The sequence below is a fragment of the Myotis brandtii genome, unplaced genomic scaffold, assembly GCF_000412655.1.
Source record: "Myotis brandtii unplaced genomic scaffold, ASM41265v1 scaffold157, whole genome shotgun sequence".
Taxonomy (NCBI): domain Eukaryota; kingdom Metazoa; phylum Chordata; class Mammalia; order Chiroptera; family Vespertilionidae; genus Myotis; species Myotis brandtii.
This window is the reverse complement of record NW_005355708.1, coordinates 67323-68199: the sequence shown is the minus strand read 5'-3', so window position 1 is coordinate 68199 and position 877 is coordinate 67323. Positions and strand designations below refer to the sequence as shown.

Below are 877 nucleotides of genomic sequence, written 5' to 3'. Positions count from 1 at the left end.
GGCTGTAAGAACTCAGGGAATATTTAGATCCACATTATGGGGGTGGGACCTGAAAATGCAATGACAATTCCTTCCTCTTCCCTGAATAGGAATGACAAATGGGCTTCATCTCATTTGCCTCTCTGGTCGGGTCGGTTGGCAGGCCTTCCAGGAATTCTGTGTTAAGAAGGATTCTGAAGCCCAGGGGGACAGTCTCCTGATCAGTGTGCACTGTCCGCCCTGGTTCAGGCTCCGGGAAGCGGCACCCATGTTAGCGTCTGACTTTGGGGAGGACTGATTGTGCCTTTTCTCCCTCCGTCTTTAGGGACCCCGCGGGAGCCTGGCCTGGGAGCCAGGATGGCCACCCACAGAGCCTTGCTGACATGCCTGGGACTGCTGCTCTTCCCGTTCCCTGGGGCGCAGGCCCAGAACCGAGCCCCGCCCGGCTGCAGCCCGGACCTCAACCCCCTCTACTATAACCTGTGTGACCGCTCTGGGGCCTGGGGCATCGTCTTAGAGGCCGTGGCCGGGGCGGGCGTGGTCACCACCTTTGTCCTCACCATCGTCCTTGTGGCCAGCCTGCCCTTCGTGCAGGACACCAAGAAGCGCAGCCTGTTGGGGACCCAGGTGTTCTTCCTGCTGGGGACCCTGGGCCTCTTCTGCCTCGTGTTCGCCTGCGTGGTGAAGCCCGACTTCTCCACCTGCGCCTCCCGGCGCTTCCTCTTCGGGGTCCTGTTCGCCATCTGCTTCTCGTGCCTGGTGGCCCACGTCTTTGCCCTCAACTTCCTGGCCCGAAAGAACCAGGGGCCGCGGGGCTGGGTGCTCTTCGCCGTGGCTCTGCTGCTGACCCTGGTGGAGGTGATCATCAACACCGAGTGGCTGATCATTACGCTGGTCC

General features: G+C 61.2%; 1 protein-coding gene across 1 annotated transcript in view; it reads left to right on the top strand.

Moving 5' to 3' along the window:
• The window catches only part of GPRC5C (G protein-coupled receptor, class C, group 5, member C), a 21236-nt gene that overhangs the window by 14925 nt on the left and 5434 nt on the right, over positions 1-877 (top strand). Inside the window, exon 2 of the mRNA XM_005861948.2 lies at positions 305-873. Within this exon, the coding sequence (XP_005862010.2) occupies positions 305-873 (569 nt within the window). The remainder of the gene's footprint in view (positions 1-304; positions 874-877) is intronic.